This window comes from Hemitrygon akajei, chromosome 12, assembly GCF_048418815.1.
Source record: "Hemitrygon akajei chromosome 12, sHemAka1.3, whole genome shotgun sequence".
Taxonomy (NCBI): domain Eukaryota; kingdom Metazoa; phylum Chordata; class Chondrichthyes; order Myliobatiformes; family Dasyatidae; genus Hemitrygon; species Hemitrygon akajei.
The window spans coordinates 77,550,346-77,566,729 of NC_133135.1; the positions used below are offsets into that span (position 1 = coordinate 77,550,346).

General features: G+C 40.8%; 1 protein-coding gene across 1 annotated transcript; it reads right to left on the reverse strand.

Moving 5' to 3' along the window:
- Positions 1 to 1,463: 1,463 nt before the first annotated feature.
- Positions 1,464 to 15,719, reverse strand: lrrc52 (leucine rich repeat containing 52). The gene is made up of 2 exons (XM_073062417.1): positions 15,101 to 15,719; positions 1,464 to 1,894 (listed from the first exon to the last, which is right to left on the reverse strand). The coding sequence occupies exons 1-2, from the start codon at positions 15,717 to 15,719 to the stop codon at positions 1,602 to 1,604; spliced, it is 912 nt and encodes a 303-aa protein (XP_072918518.1). The 3' UTR covers positions 1,464 to 1,601.
- Between the last annotated feature and the right edge of the window lie 665 nt (positions 15,720 to 16,384).

Sequence of the window (16,384 nt, forward strand, 5' to 3'; positions counted from 1 at the left end):
AAAATAAGGCGGTGGGGGCCAGGGAACTTAAAATCATTTAAAAAATTCAAAGTGTGAGAAGTGTCACGAACATAGGTGGGAAGGGATTGAACAAGGGGGGAATAAAACAGTGTCAAGGTATGCAGAAATAGATAAAATGAGTGTTTCCACTTCAGAATCAGAATCAGAATTGGGTTTAATATCACTGGCGTATGTTGTGAAATTGTTGTTGTGTGGTAGCAGTATATTACAATACGTAATAATAGAAACTATATCACAATGAGAAATATATGTATATATATATTTTAATAAGTACATAGTGCAAAAAGAGCATAGTGAGGTAGTGTTCATAGGTCCATTGTCCATTCAGAAATCTGATGGCAGAGGGGAAGAAGCTGTTCCTGAAACCTTGAGTGTGTGTCTTCAGGCTCCTGAACCTTCTTGATGGGAGCAATAAGAAAAAAGCATCTCCTTAATGATGGATGTTGCTTTTCTGAGGCATCGCCTTTTGAAGATGTCTTCGATGCTTGGGATGCTAATGCCCATGATGGAGCTGGCTGAGTTGAGTTTACATCCTTCTGCAGCTTTTTTCAGTCCTGTGCAGTGGTCCCTCCAGACCAGACAGTGATGCAACCAGTTAGAACGCCCTTCACGGAACATCCATAGAAACTTGAGAGAGTCTTCAGTAACGTAACAAGTCTTCTCAAACTCATAATGAAATATAAGTGCTGTCGTGACTTCTTTGTAATCGCATCAATATGTTGGGCCCAGGATAAATCTTCAGAGATACTGACACCCAAAAACTTGAAACTGCCCACCCTTTCCACTGCAGATCCCTTGATGAGGACCAGTGTACTCTCGACTTCCCCTTCCTGACATCTTATCCAATATGCATGTAAGTTTGCTGGTAATGATAGAATTAGGTTTTTCTGTACAGATAGGACGTAATCCAGGCAGCATCCTGGTAAATCTCTGCTTTCTCTCTAAAGCTTTTTATAATGAGGTGATAAGAACTGAACACAATACTCCATATGTGGTCTGACCTGAGTTTTACAGGGCTGCAAGATTACCTCGTGGCTCTTGAACACCATCTCCATTATTCAAATAGCAATCTTCCCCAGGAGTGAGCGATATCCAATGGGGAACTTGCTAGGCCCCCGCCATTCATGCAGCTGTATCCAGCTACTTTCTATCTCTGAGAAAATTGTATGGAAAAGTAAGATCAGAAATGCCTTGATGTGCTGAATCATATTAGGTGTCAATCTGACTATATCTGTATATAAGCAGGCCAAAGGGGACTTTTGTTCTCAACACACAATACACATTAGTCATTCGTATGGTAAAGTCAATAGTATTGGAAATGTATAATAAATTTTATTGGCATATAGCTTACAAAATAAATGTGTGCTTCCGAAAATATATAAATTGCAAAGAATGTATTACATAATTGAACCATGATGATTTTGCTGAGTGATGCCCTTGAGTTTTCTACATTGTTCATTATATTGATCCATTGGTTAGCAAATAATTCATTTTAATTTAACTCATAACATGAACCATCCTACCAATGACCTTACTGATAAAGAGTTCCTTGTGACAGGATGTTCCTGAGAAGACCTTTATCATGTTTTGATATTGTTAAGTCTCACTGTAGACCATTCTGCTTGATACATCGCTATTTCTATCTCTTCTTTTTCTGTATTCCTCCTGTGACGCTCCAAACAGACCATGATTGCACCTGTGATTGAGGCTACAATGATGCCACTGATAAATATTACAAAACCAACCACTACGAAAAATATATAGTCGAAGTAATCCAGAGGTGTGAGACAGATCTGCAATATCTTGTATAAGGCTCCAGAGACTGGGATTCCAACCATTGATTTTGGACTATAGCAGATAGTGTCTTCATGATCTGCGAATCAAAAGCAAATTATTTCCTTTTGTTTACTTGTTCACAGAATCACATCGAATCACAACCAACAATAAGAGCATTAGATTAGAACAGGAGTCGGCCATCTGGTCCATCGAGCCTACTCCACCATTCAATAAGAACATGGCCAATCTAGCCACGGATTTGACTCCACCTACCTGCCTTTTTGTTGTAATCCTTAATTCCCTTGCTATGCAAACATCAACTGTGTCTTAAATATATTTAATGAGGTAACCTCCACTGCTTCCCTGGGCAGAGAACTCCACAAATTCACAACCCTCTGGGAAAAGCAGTTTCTCCTCATCTCCAACTTTAATCTATTCTCGCAAATAGACAATAGACAATAGACAATAGACAATAGGTGCAGAAGTAGACCATTCGGCCCTTCGAGCCTGCACCGCCATTTTGAGATCATGGCTGATCAACTACTATCAAATCTTGAGGCTATGTCCTCTAATTCTAGTCTCACTTACTACTGTAAACAATACAAGCAAGAAAAGAAAATAATTTGTATGCATCTACAATTAGAACTTGTTCCAGGTTGAGACCCTTCATCAGTCCTGATAAAGTCCTTTGTGGTCCTCTGAGACAGAAAAAAAAAATCTCAACTCTATCCTCAATGGCAATCCTTTATTTTCAGTGACATCTCCTCTTCCCCTGCCCCTTGTTCTCTCAAGTGGAGATCTTCTCCATATCTGGGCTATCAAAACCCCTCAGGATCTTATACACTTCCAAAGGCAAGTAGTGAGCTTGGGCAGCTCACAGATGGATGCAGGCCATAGAAAGGCTTTCTAATTCTTACAGAAATTGTGCAATGTTGGCACAGCTTCACATATCCAGCTACCTGACTGCAATTCTGCCAGCTGATGCCATATGTGTGCTGCGCATCCTGCCCAGACTTCACACATTTTCCTTGTGATGATCCAAGCTTTCCAACTTCCTCATTCTTCCCAAAGACGTAAGACCAGAAGACACAGGCGTAGCATTAGGGCCACTCGGCCATTAGAGTCTGCTCCGCCATTCCATCATGGCTGATTTAAGACAACAAGACCATAAGATATAGGAGAAGAACTAGGCTATTTGGCCCATCAAGACTGCTCCACAATTTCATCAGACTGTTCCATTTCCCTCTCAGCACCATTCTCCTGCCTTCTCCCCATAACCCTTCATGCCCTGACTAAACAAAAATTGATCAACCTTTCCTTAAATGTACCCAATGACTTGGTCTCCACAGCAGCCTGTAACAACGAATTCCACAGATTCACCACTCTCTGGTTAAAGAAGTTCCCCATCTCCATTCTAAGAGGACATCCCTCTATTCTGAGGCTGTACCCTCTGGTCCTAGACTTGCCCCACCAAACACAGGAAACATCCTCTCCACGTCCACTCTATCAGGGCCTTTCGACATTTGAAAGGCTTCAATGAGATCCCCCCTCACTCTTCTGAACTCCAGAGAGTACAGGCAAGAGCCAGCAATTTGTTTTCATATGGTAATCCTTTCATTTCCAGAATTATGCTTGTTAGCCTCTTCTGAACCCTCTCCAATGTTAGTACATCTTTTCTTACATAAGAGGCCCAAAACTGCTCACAATACTCCAAGGCCTTACCAGTGCCTAATAAAGCCTCAACATTATGTCCTTGCTTTTGTATTCCAGTTCTCTCAAAATGAATTTCATTTGCCTTCCTCACCACAGAATCAACCTGCAAATTAACCTTTAGGGAATCCTGCACGAAGACTCCCAAATCCCTTTGCACCTCAGATTTTTGAATTTTCTCTCCACTTAGAAAATAGTCTACACTTTTATTTCTTCTACCAATATGTATGAAAATACACTTCTGACACTGCATTCCATCTCCAACTTCTTTGCCCATTCTCCTAATCTAAGTCCTTCTGCAGCTCCTGCTTCTCAAACCTACCTGCCCCTCCATCTTCTTTCATATCATCCACAAACTTGGCCCCAAAGCCATCATTTCCATCATCCAAATCACTGACATATGACATAAAAATAAGTGTTCCCAACACAGACCCTGGGGAACATAAGTGGTTACCAACAGACAATCTGAAAAGGCTCCATTTATTCCCACTCTTTGCCAACCAGACGCTGCTTAATCCATGCTAGAATCTTTCCTATAATACCATGGACTTTTAACTTGTTAAGCAACGTCATGTGTGGCATCCTGTCAAAGGCCTTCTGAAAATCCAAGTACACAACATCGACCAAGTCTCCTTTGTCTATCCAGCTTGTTAGATCTTCAAAGAATTCCAACAGATTTGTCAGTTAAGATTTCCCCTGAAGGAAACCATGCTGATTTTGGCCTACTTTATCAACACCTCCAAGTACCCTGAAATTTCATCCTTAATAATGGGCTCCAACATCTTCCCAACCACTGAAGTCAGGCTAACTGGCCTATAATTTCCTTTCTTCTGCCTCCCTCCCTTCTTAAGGGAAGTGCATGGAATGGGCTGCTGGTGGCAGTGGTGGAGGCGGAAACGATAGGGGCTTTTAAGAGACTCCTGGATGGATACATGGAGCTTAGAAAAATAGAGGGCTATGGGTAAGCCTAGGTAGTTCTAAGGTAAGGACATGTTCAGCACAGCTTTGTGGACCGAAGGGCCTGTATTGTGCTGTAGGTTTTCTATGTTTCTTAAAGAGTAGAGTGACATTTACAATTTTACAGTCCTCCAGAACTGTTCCAGGATCTAGTGATTCTTTAAGGATCATTACAATATTTTCAGCTACCTCTTTCCACACCTTGGGGTATAGAACATCTAATGCAGATTGTCTTATCTACCTTCAGGCCTTTCAGCTTCTCAAGCACCTTCTCCTTTAGAATAGCAACTGGACTCACTTCTGCACCCTGACACTCTCGGATTTTTGGCATACAGCTTGCGTCTTCCACAATGAAGACTGACACAAAATACTTATTAAGTTCATCCACCAATCCTTTGTCGTCCAGTACTACCTCCCCAGCTTCATTATCCAGCAGTCCAATATCCACTCTTGCCTCTCCTTTACACTTTATATCTGAATAAAACTTATGGTATTCTCTTTTGTATTATTGGCTAGCTTACCGTCATATTTAATCTTTTCTCTCCTGTTGTTTTTAGTTGCCTTCTGTTGGTTTTTAAAAGCTTCCCAATCCTCTAACTTCCCACTATTTGTTGCTATATTATATGCCCTGTTTGCTTTTATACTGGCTTTGACTTCCCTTGTCAACCACGGTTTGTCTTCCTGCTTTTGGAATACTTCTTCTTTGGGATGTATCTATCCTGCGCCTTCTGAATTGCTCCCAGAAATTTCAGCTGTTGTTGTGCTGCTGTCCCCTCCAATCAACTTCTCTTCTCCCATGTGTCTGTAATTCCCTTTACTCCACTGTAATACTGATACATCTGACTTTATCTCCCTCTCAAACTGCAGGGTGAATTGTATCATATTATGATCACTCCCTCCTGGGGGTCCCTTTACTTTTAGATCTGTAATCAAATCTGTTTCATTGCACGGTACCCAATCCAGAATTGTCTTTCCCCTAGTGGGCTCAACCATAAGCCACTCTAAAAAAAAAACATCTCCTAGACATTCTACAAATTCCCTCTCTTGGGATCCAGCACCAACCTGATTTTCCAAATCTACATGCAAATTGAAATCCCCGATGACCATTATAACATTGCCATTTTACATGCCTATCCTATATTCCATTGAAATTTATATCCCACATCCTGACTACTATCCAAGGGATCTTTATATAACTTCCACCAGGATCTTTTTTCCCTTGCAGTTTCTTAACTCTACCCATAAAGATTTCATTTTTTTCCAGCAGAGCCACCCCACCCCTCTGCCCACCTGCCTACCCTTTTGATAAAACGTGTATCCTTGGCTGTTAACCTCCCAACTATGATCTTCTTTCAGCCACAACTACATGATGCCCACAACATCAAACCTGCCAATCTCTAACTACACTACAAGATCATCTGCCTTATTCTGTATACAGCGTACATTCAAATAAACTGGGGACTTCAGAAGAGTAAGATAAGGAAACACACATCGGAATTCATACAGAGATCAGAAGTGGAGAGAGTGAACAATTTCAAATTCCTGGATGTCAACATCTTTGAGGACCTAACCTGGACCCAACAAATCGATGCAGCTATAAAGAAGGAATGACAGCAATTATATTTCATTAGAAGTTTGAGGAGTTTTGGTATGTCATCGAAACAACTTGCAAATTTCTACAGATGTATTGTCGAGAGCACTCTAACTGGCTACATAGCTATTTTGTATGGTGGAGGGCTACTTCACAGGACCGAAGTAAGCTGAAGAGAGTTGTAAACTTAGTCAGCTCCATCATGGGTACTAGCCTCCATTGTATCCAGGACATCTTCAAGGAGCAGTGCCTCAGAATGCCTGCATCCATCATTGAGAACCGCCACCACCTAGGACATGTCCCCTTCTCATTGTTACCATCAGGGAGGAGGTACAGAAGCCTGAAGGTACACAGTCAATGGTTCAGGAACAGCTTCTTCCCTTCTACCACCTGATTTCTGAATGAACAGTTAACCCATGAACACTACCTCACTACTTTTTTTAAAATTTTCTATTTTTGCACTGCTTATTTAACTGATATATTCACTATAATTCAGTTGTCTTTTCTCCTCTATTATCACGTATTACATTGCTGCCACAAAGATAACATATGCTGGTGGTATTAAACCTGATTCTGATTTCTGTATTCGGTATTCATCACCCTTTTTGATTTTGTATTTTGTCCCAAGTTACACTTCATCTCATCCCACTGACTCCAATCATCTACCTGCCTATCCTCACATTTCCACTACACACCACATTAACTTGTATACCAACTTCCCCATCCTCGTTATGTCAGTCTGGCTCCCACTACCCTTTAAACTCTCTCCAACAGCTCCAGCAAACTTGCTCATATGGATATTACACCTTGCGTTCAGGTGTAACCTGCCCTTTTTGTACAGGTCATACCTTCCCTAGAAAAGATCCCAATGATCCAAAAATCTGAAACCCTCCCTCCTGCATCATGTCCTCAGCCAGTAATTCATCTGTACTATCATCCTATTCCTGTGCTGACTAGCACATGGCACCGGGAGTATTCCAGAGAGTTCTACCTGCGAGGCCCTGTTCTACAGCCTTTTCCCCTAACTCCCTTTACTCACTGAGTAGAACCTCTTCCCTCTTTCTACCCATGTCATTGCTGCCAATGTGCTTCATGACCTCTGGCTACTTCCCCCCCCCACCCCCGGAGAAACTCCTGGAGCCTAGCACCTGCAAGGCAACTCATCATCGTGGCTTCACTTTCACAGCTACAGTATCTCCTGTCCATCCCCTTAATTATTGAGTCTCCTATACCTAGCACTCTGCCTAAATTTACCTCTCCCTGCAGAGCCTCAGAGCTATCCACAATGCCACTGGCCTAGCTACTGCTGCTGCTGTGCCTTGCTAGGTCATTTTCCTTTCCAGCAGGATCCAAAGGGGCATACTCGTTGCTAGGAGGAAATCGGCACTGACCTCTTACTTCCCCACCCCCATTTCTCCTGATGGTCATCCATCTACTGTCTGAAGCCTGCATTCTGGGTGTGATCACTTTAGTAAAATATTCATTTATGAAGTTTTCAGCCTCCCAGATGGTCCTGCATACATCTAGCTCTAGTTCCAGTTCCTTAACCTTGTCAGTCAGGAGTTGAACTCGGGTGCACTTCCAATTCCTGCAGATATAGTTATCAGGGAGACAGTTTGGTACAAAATTTCACACCTCAGAAGAGAAGCATTCTGTCTGCACTTGTTATGCCTTTAGCTTCTCAAACTTGAGTTCTAGCCGGTACCTGTTCTCCCCCAAGCCTGACCACTCTAACACTGTCCACTTGTAAAATGGCCACTCCTCTCAAACCCCACTTCTTTTTATTATCCTTGCTAATTAACCCTTGTTACCATTAATCCAAGTAATCTCCTGCTGTGCAAACAAATCCCACTGAGCCCCGTTCGCTTTCTAAAACTGGCGCTTAAAGTCCACGTAGAACTGTTTCCAACTCACACCATAATCTCCCACTTCGCAGACAAGTCCCGACAGGCTCCACTTGTTTTTTAAAACTGGCACATAAAGCCCACGGAAATGTTTCCAACCCACTCTGCCATCTCCCGCTCTGCAGACATGCAAGTTGGTAGGTTAATTGGACTATGTATATTGCTCCTTAGTGTCTAGTTTAGAGGATGTTGATGTATATCTGGAGAGAATAAGTTACAAGGGAAGTTAGAGAGGGAATGGGATTGCTCAGTGAGCTAGCATCAACCCATAATGGGCTGAGTTGTCTCCTTAATGTCATAAGAAGATGTGACTTGTCAATATATTGATTCTTGATGCTTTTGGACAACAATATTAGATGGCTTTCTTTAATGCTGACTATTGCTTGGCATTTGTGACTCATTAGCTACTCAACGCCTTCATGGCTAAATATTGTCCAGTACCTGCTGCATGTGAATATGGACTTCTCCTATCTGAGGTCTTGTAGATGACACTAAAGGCTGCACTACAAATCGTGAATGACCCTACTACTAATCTCCTGATGAGGAAAGGTTCAAATATGCAGATACTGTGTTTTCTAATGTGTGTGATTGGGACAAGAATCTTTTTGAAGTAAGCCAAGCAAAACCTACTACTGTCAAGGATTAGACAAGACCAAATATATAAAATCACTCATATTATTAGCAGGTCACCATGGTAGCAGATAGATTGAGTAATTTAAATTTCCCACATTTCAGTGAGCTGACTAATCTGTTTCTATAGCAACTCCTCAGTGAATTGCTGATTAGCTATCTCCCACTCTAGGAGCAACAATGCAACTGCAGTTTCCGCACCCTCATCACTATAATGCCTGCGCGGCCCTTGTCAAAACTCATATGCTCTAGTGAAGGCTTTAGCCAGTGCTTGAAACATTTTTGTGTGGGGAATTTGACTGAGTTTACTGCTCTTTGCAATAGTTGGTTTACCTCCACTCCAGCACTTTCAAAGGACCATTAACCAGTGCATGATCTCACCTTGAGATTAAACAACATATTTTAATGTTGACCTATTATTAAGATGAATTTGAATAATATTTGTGAATGATAAACAAAAATTTTTGACATACTTTTTACATGTATTCTGGATTAGCGTCATAGGGCACAACTACACAGAAACAGCCCCTTCATCCCACTTAGTCCAATCCGAACTATTATTCTGTCTCAGCCCATCGACCTACACCTGGACAATAGACCTCCAAACCCTTCATGTACTAATCCAAACTTCTCTTAAGTGTTGAAATTAAACCCGCATCCACCACTTTCACTGGCAGCTTGTTCCACGCTTTCACCATATTCTGACTGAAGAAATTCCCTTTAAGCATTTCACCTTTCACTCTTAACCCATGACCTAGAATTCTAGAGTGAAAAAAAGCCTGCTGTCATTTACCATATCTATACCCCTCATCATTGTATATACGTCTATTCAACCTTTCCCTATAACGCAGGTCCTCAAGAACTGGCAACATCCTTGTAAATTGTCACTCTATTCTTTCAATTTTGTTGCTATCTTTCCTGTAGGTAGGTGACCAGAGTGCACATTAGGCCTTGCTAACATGTTCTACAACTTCAACATAGCATCCCAACCCCTGTACTCAATACTTTGATTTATGAAGGCCAATGTGCCAAAAGTTCTCTTTATGACACTATCTACTTGTGATGCAATTTATAAGGAATTAGAAATCTGTATTCCCATATCCCTCTATTCGACCACACTCCTCATTACTGTACTATTCACTTTGTAAGTCCTATTCTGATTTTGTCCTGTCAAAATGCAACAACTCACATTTGTCTACATTAAATTCCATGCCATTTTACCTCCCATTTTTCCAGCTAGTCCAGATCCTGCTGCAAGCTTTGATAATCTTCCTTGCTGTCCACTATACCCCCAACCTCAGCATCATCTGCAAATTTTATGATCCAGTTTACCACATTATTATCCAGATTGTTGATAGAGATCTATATCAATAACAATGAACCCAGCATCAGTCCTTGTGGCACAACCCTGGTCAAAGGCCTCCAGTCAGACAGGCAACCATCTACTACCATCTTCTGGCTTTTCCTGCTAAACCAATGTTAAATCCAATTTACTACCACGTCCTGAATGCCAAGTGACTGAACCATCTTGACCAGCCACCCACGTGGGACTTTGTCGTCCTCAAAATGATTGTTGAAAAGTAAAACAGGAGTTCAACATACCAAATTTATGTTTGACTCATGTCAAAATGTCAGGATTAGAGCTTATGTTGGAGAGAAATTCCCCAAATATAGTCACTGTACAGCTGCTTACTTGAATACAAGTACATTCAAGATTACAAGCCCATATGCCCTCCTGAAAAATGAAACCGATCTGTAATACTATTTTTATGCTCAGCAATTGATCTGTTTGGTACCTAATCAGTCAACAGTCAGAAGGTAAACAGGCAATCTCATTTTGGCACTGCCAACTGAAATTACATTTTACTTAAGGATTTAATTGTATCACCAACACATAATAAACATCACTCTCCCAATAAATGGATGAATAGCAAATATCAGAATATGTGCAGAACTCAATATGTTGTTCAGTATTTTTCTGTTTTTTGTTTATATGAATATCTTTTCTGTAGGTGGTATTATCTATTTTTTATAAAAAGGAGCCAATAGCAAGGCCGTACTGATTTATTTTGGTTAGTTGGCACTGTGGGGGAGTTAGAACAGAGAGTGCCTGTGCTCTGTTAATGTAGTTCATCACCACAAAACAAATCAACACTGAAGGACAAAGCCTGCAATTTCAATACTGTTTGCTGATCGGTTTCTTTTCTAGAATGTCAAAGATGGTTGCATCTTTATACATAACTGGCAGCAAGTCTGCAGCACAGCCTTCTGTGTCTAAATCCCTCTACTGAATAACAGGATGCTCATAAGTACATAAGTGAGGTACAATTGATCATTTCTTCTTTCGACTGAAATATATTCTACAGGTACAAGATACTAATCATGTCGAACTTGGTATCACCTCACCTTGGTATTCAATAAGATTGTTTGAAAACCTTAAATCAGTTATAGCTTCCCTTTATTTTTATTCTAACCCTTCACCAGAAGCAACATAACCCTTTCTCTATCTTCATTGGACAACTGAAATTTTGAGCATTTCCTCTCTTTTTTCTCTTTACTCTCTCATGTAACAAAAACAACTCATTCAGTCAATTGCACTTTGCTCGCTTTTGGGCCAGGTCAAATCCTGTATGGGCCTGAACCAACTTTTTAATTATTTTTTAAAAACTTAATCTAGTTTTGTTTCTCTTCACACAATTTTAATTCAATTATTCAGATTTCTGCTAATTCAGTCTTTCTCACAGCTATTAGTCTTAAAATCAACACAAAATATATAATTTATAAACTCACCAAAGGTATACAAGTACAGATATTTATGCAGATTTTGAGACTGAACCTTGCATGGAAACACCGACTCAGCAATTTAATCCTGCATTTACATTCCCAGAGATTAACAGGCAAATACACGGACTTCAATCCATGAACTCCTCTTATTTTCATTGGTTACCATATTTTCTAATATACTCAGGAATATGTCTTACTGCACAATCTGTTATGTCATCACAAATAGTAGATAAAGAGCTTAGACTTGCTTTTGGAAGTCAAGAAAGGCGTATTATACATATAGTTTATGATCTTTTACATAGGGTGCTGGTTACTTTTATTAATTAACCAAGAATATTACTAAATTTTAAAATGACCTATTCCTATATGAAGATTACACCAAATATCTATTTGTAAAATTAAAGTTTTTGCATGAAACTCCAGATTTGAAAGTAGACATATTAATAACTGTCACAAGATTCAATGATACGATAACATAAACCTTAACTTAAATAGAAGGAAATAAGGAAGGTTAAAATAGAACTTAACAATGAAGTTTACAAGTTATAAGTCTACCTTTTATTAAGTAGAGCAAGACAGCAAAACTATTGTAACATATAAAAACTGGAAGCTTTTTAAAAATGCTTTTACAATGAAACAGTTCTGCTCAGGTACACATAGAAAAAAGCTTAGCAAATATCTACATCAACAGTTCCCAAAGCCATGCCTGTACCATTATTCTGCAAAGGGACAAAGATGATAAAAGGTGTGCTAATCACCCTAAGTAATATTATTGTATCTTTATAATGCACCAATCATTGTTTTCACATGCTCTACCCCCTCTCCAAGCCTACACTACACCATTTTGGCTGAAGAACTTCTCAATATGAGCTACACAATTGATTAGAAATTGCACCTCAAAGTGCTATTTCCTGCCATGTATTTCTCTATAAAGCTCTAAAGATCATTCGGAGATTAGCTTTCTAAGATAGGGAGGCTAATACAGATCTGATACTGGAAATTATATTGTTCTCTTCTCTGGATGCTTCCATAGCTTGAAACAATCTCTTCTTTCTAGCTTTGCATTCAGTAGGCAGAACTCGATGCAAAGCTAAAACTTCCACTATGCTCTTTGAAGATCCATTGACGTTGATTTACTGTAGTTATCTTGCTTAGTATTTTATTATCCTTGTGGTTTACTACTCAGTGCCAAAATGCCAGATGATGCCCCTCACAAAGCGCTGGGGAAACTCAGCAGCTCAGGCAGCATCTATGGAGGAAAATGGACATTTACTCTTAACCTGAAACATCTACTGCCCATTTCCCTCCCATTGAGTTCTTCCAGCATTTTGTGTTGCTGCAGATTTCAGATCTGCAGTCTCTTGTGAGCCCATATTTTGCAGCAGATTGCCCATGCCTATGCAGTTCTTCCTAATTCATTCTATTTCTGCCACATTTTTGTAGAATACATCTCATATTCCCCCCTTCTATCTGATGAGATCTTAATCTAGCTGAAATTCCATGCAAACTGAAACCTTCATTTATTTTTACAAACTTGTTTAAACCCAGTTTGGGGGGAGGGGGAAGTGATTTGCTCAGTTCCTTTTCTTAATTGTGCAAAAATGTGAAATATGCAAAATTTGCAGCATAAAAGTCAGTCTGCATCTGAAAGAAAGAATACATTTTTCTCTAAGATTCTTCATCAGAACCAAACAAGTCCATTCTCCATTTCATTGGAAGGCTAAAACTTTGGACTTCGCTGCCACTTTTTGGTTTTTTTTTCCTGATGAAAACAAATCTGTTTATTCAATCAATTACACTTTGCTCTGTTCTAAGGTAAAATCCAGGAAACATAGAAACTTTGAAAACCTACAGCACAATATAGGCCCTTTGGCCCACAAGGTTGTGCCGAACATGTCCCTACCTTAGAAATTACTAGGCTTACTTATAGCCCTCTATTTTTCTAAGCTCCATTTACCTATCCAAAGGTCTCTTAAAAGACCCTATCATATCCGCCTCCACCAGGGCTTCCGGCAGCCCATTCCACGCACTCACCACTCTCTGAGTAAAAAACTTACCCCTGACATCTCCTCTATACCTACTCCCCAGCACCTTAAACCTGTGTCCTCTTGTGGCAACCATTTCAGCCCTGGGAAAGAGCCTCTGACTATCCACACGATCAATACCTCTCATCATCTTATACATCTCTATCAGGTCACCTCACATCCTCTGTCGCTCCAAGGAGAAAAGGCCAAGTTCACTCAACCTATTCTCATAAGGCATGCTCCCCAATCCAGACAGCATCCTTGTAAATCTCCTCTGCATCCTTTCTATGGCTTCCACATCCTTCTTGTAGTGAGTCGACTAGAACTGAGCACAGTTCTCCAAGTGGGGTCTGACCAGTGTCCTATATAGCTGCAACATTACCTCTTGGCTCCTAAATTCAATTCCACTATTGATGAAGGCCAATACACCATACACCCTTCTTAACCACAGAGTCAACCTGTGCAGCTGCTTTGAGTGTCCTATGGACTCGGACCCCAAGATCCCTCTGATACTCCACATTGCCAAGAGTCCTACCATTAATGCTATATTCTGCCGTCATATTTGACCTACCAAAATGAACCGCTTCACTCTTATCTGGGTTGAACTCCATCTGCCACTTCTCAGCCAAGTTTTGCATCCTATCGATGTCCTGCTGCAACCTCTGACAGCCCTCTACACTATCCACAACACCTCCAACCTTTGTGTCATCAGCAAACTTACTAACCCATCCCTCCACTTCCTCATCCAGGTCATTTATAAAAATCACAAAGTGTAAGGGTCTCAGAATAGATCCCTGAGGCACACCACTGGTGACTCACCTCCATGCAGAATATGACCCATCTACAACCACTCTTTGCCTTCTATGGGCAAGCCAGTTCTGGATCCACAAAGCAATATTCCCTTGGATCCCATGCTTCCTTACTTTCTCAATAACCCTTGCATGGGGTACCTTATCAAATGCCTTGCTGAAATCCATACACACTACATCTACTGCTCTTCCTTCATCAATGTGTTTAGTCACATCCTCAAAAAATTCAATCAGGCTCGTAAGGTACGACCTGTCCTTGACAAAGCCATGTTGACTATTCCTAATCATATTATACCTCTCCAAATGTTCATAAATCCTGCCTCTCAGGATCTTCCCCATCAACTTACCAACTACTGAAGTAAAACTCACTGGTCTATAATTTCCTGAGCTATCTCTACTCCCTTTCTTGAAAAAGGAACAGCACCTGCAACACTCCAATCCTATGGATCCTCTCCCGTCCCTATTGATGATGAAAAGATCATTGCCAGAGTCTCAGCAATCTCCTCCCTCACCTCTCACAGCAGCCCAGGGTACATCTCATCCGGTTCCAGCGACTTATCCAACTTGATGCTTTCCAAAAGCTCCAGCACATCCTCTTTCTTAATATCTACATGCTCAAGCTTTTCAGTCTGCTGTAAGTCATCCCTACAATCAACAAGATCCTTTTCCATAGTGAATAGTGAAGTAATACTCAAGAACCAGCTTTTCAAACTACTTATTTTTACACATTTTGTTTCTCTTCATAACTTTAATTCAAGTATTTAGGTTTCTCAGTCTCTGCTAATTCAGTCTTGCAACTGTTAGCCTTGAAGGCAGCACACAACAGGTAACTTACAATCTCTCCAAAATTACATAAACACAGATAATGATACAGATTTTGAGACTGAACCTCACCTGGAAAAGTAACTTTGCTTTCCTTTAACCACTGACTCAGCAGTCTAATCGTGCATTGACAATCCCAGGGATTACCAGACAAGTACACGGATTTTAGTCCTTGAAGGCCTCGTATTAATGAAACGTTAAAAAATGAGAGACTATTGTTTCTGAGATCAAGAACCCGAAGTCCAATGTTTGTCTCAAAGGCGCCCTGGTACACTTTGCTTATGTTGTTATTATTGACCTTCAGCACGATCAGGTTAGTTAAACTTTCGAACGTCGTCGAGCCAATTTGTTTCAAGGCATTGTAACTGAAATCTAAATAAACTAGCTTTATGCCAGAGAGGAAATCCAGCTTTGAAATCTCCGATATTGCATTGTGGCTACAATCCAGGTGCACCAGATCAACGAGCAGATTGAGTTCCAGAGAATTGATTTCGGAGATACTGTTGTCTGACAGATCAAGGTGCCTGGTGTTTAATGGAAGGCTTTCTGGAAAAGCATTTAAACCTTTGCCTTTGCAAGTTACCTTGAAAGGTTCGCAAATACACATAGATGGACAATCAGCAGCCAATGTCACTCCCATTAACAGCAATTTCCATAGCAGTCCCTGCGGCTCTCTACGATAAAGGAACATGTTGATAAGATGTTATCCAAACCGTAACTTCATTGTTAATATATAAATTATAGGTGCAACATTAAATCTGGTATTTTAATATGCATATACATATGTTTTAAAAAAGTTTGATTAGACGGAGACCTCAATCCATTGCAACAACTAACTACCGGTAGTCATGACTGAAGGCAGAAATTGCTTCGTACCTATATACTGCGGAAGGGCTAACCTGATGAAAGATCAACCTGAAAGTTAAGAAGCGTTGGCTGCTAAGCAGCTAACCGCGATGAAGCCCTTGATCTAATATCAACGCAGTTGCCAGTCAACGCATTTGTGACGTCCTAAATGTAACAACTGTCTTAAAGGAGAAGTCCAGAAACTACGCCTGTCAGCAAGGCAGATGTCGCACCGACCTATACCCTTGCTGAGGCCCGGCGGCAACTCTCAGACACCTCCTCTGAAGAAGACCCCACCCCTCCCCCGGACCATCACAAGACTGTCTCCGACACCATCAACTCTGGGGAACGCCCATAGCCACCAAGCTCACAGTTCCCTTATCCCGTACCGCTCGCTTCGGCTTCCAAAGCAAGATTCACAAGCTGGGCTGGCCGGCAGGCCTATTGTCTCTGCCGGCTCCTGCTCCATTGAACTCGATTCCATTCTATCACCCTTCGTTCAGTCCCTTC